The sequence below is a fragment of the Asparagus officinalis genome, unplaced genomic scaffold, assembly GCF_001876935.1.
Source record: "Asparagus officinalis unplaced genomic scaffold, Aspof.V1 AsparagusV1_Un3, whole genome shotgun sequence".
Taxonomy (NCBI): Eukaryota; Viridiplantae; Streptophyta; class Magnoliopsida; order Asparagales; family Asparagaceae; genus Asparagus; species Asparagus officinalis.
This window is the reverse complement of record NW_017972269.1, coordinates 1,295-2,500: the sequence shown is the minus strand read 5'-3', so window position 1 is coordinate 2,500 and position 1,206 is coordinate 1,295. Positions and strand designations below refer to the sequence as shown.

General features: G+C 37.2%; 1 protein-coding gene across 1 annotated transcript in view; it reads left to right on the top strand.

Moving 5' to 3' along the window:
* The window catches only part of LOC109827034 (alcohol dehydrogenase 1B), a 20,304-nt gene extending 19,502 nt beyond the window's left edge, over positions 1-802 (top strand). Inside the window, exon 6 of the mRNA XM_020394002.1 lies at positions 430-802. Within this exon, the coding sequence (XP_020249591.1) occupies positions 430-787 (358 nt within the window). The 3' untranslated portion in view covers positions 788-802. The remainder of the gene's footprint in view (positions 1-429) is intronic.
* The last annotated feature ends 404 nt before the right edge of the window (positions 803-1,206 follow it).

Here is a 1,206-nt window from a genome sequence, read left to right as displayed (position 1 = left end):
ATTGTCGTATTTTATTTTTTTATTGATGTATGCTCACTGTGGTTTAGCCCCCCGAAAAATATCTTGGCTCCACCGCTGAAATGCATAGGTCATATTTTTATGTGTTTATGGTGATATCAGTTTGTAGAAATGTTCACCTGTCTTGTTTTTCTAGTATAAATTTGAGTCCTAATCTTCAATTTGGTTTTATTCGGAATTGATTGAGTTCCCATCACGTTATCAAAATAACCATGGTCCATCTATGATGCTTTCAGATCTGGATTAAGGATGTTAGTTATGATTATGCTTAACAGGAATTGTTTTGATGTTAGGATTAAAAAAATTTAGTACATGAATCTTGATTGTGATATAGCTAATTCTTGTGTCTTTCTGCGTAGTTTTCTGTTCTTTTTTCATGGTGTTCTCATCTTTTTAAATTGTTTGATGCAGTTGTTTACAGATTGCACGGGCATTTGGTGCTGCGGAGGTCATTGCAGTTGATGTTGTTGATGAAAAACTTGCAAATGCAAGAGCTCTTGGAGCTACCCACACCATAAACGCAATGAAAGAAGACGCTGTTGACAAAATCAAGGCATACTTCTGTCTCCACTTTTTTTTATTCTTGCCGTTTACTATTTGGTTGAATTGTGCTATGCCCGTATGCATGCCTTTGTTTAAGGGTGAATTTCACAAAAAAATTTGGGGGTTTCCCGCGAACCCCCTTGAACTTCTTTTTTCCACCACTCAAAACTTTAGGGTGTCTAACAAAATCCCCTTATACTTTCGAAGTTCCCTACAGAACCCCTAATAGTGCTAATGGATCAACAAGTAGTTATTTGGAAAAAGACAAATGGCTGGCGTCACCACTAACACGGTTAGGGGGATCCACAGGGAAAATTTAAAAGTTTAGGGCGGTTTTGTGAGACACCTCAAAGTTCAGGGGTTTTGTGGGAAAAAATGTTCAGGGGTTTCACCCCCAAAAGTGATTTTTTTGGGGGTTGTGAAATTTACCCTTATTTTAGTTTGTCTTGCAGTTTAACGTTTGATTTATTAGTCAACACCGAACTATTTATTTGAATCAACCTGCGCAATACATTTCTTAAATCAACTTCGTAGCTGCTTAGCAAAGGGGAAAAAAACAACAACCCAGTCAACCCTCCAAACCATCTTAAATGATATGACCACTTCAGTCTTTCTCATCTTCTTTTTCTTACTACTGCTCTTGTC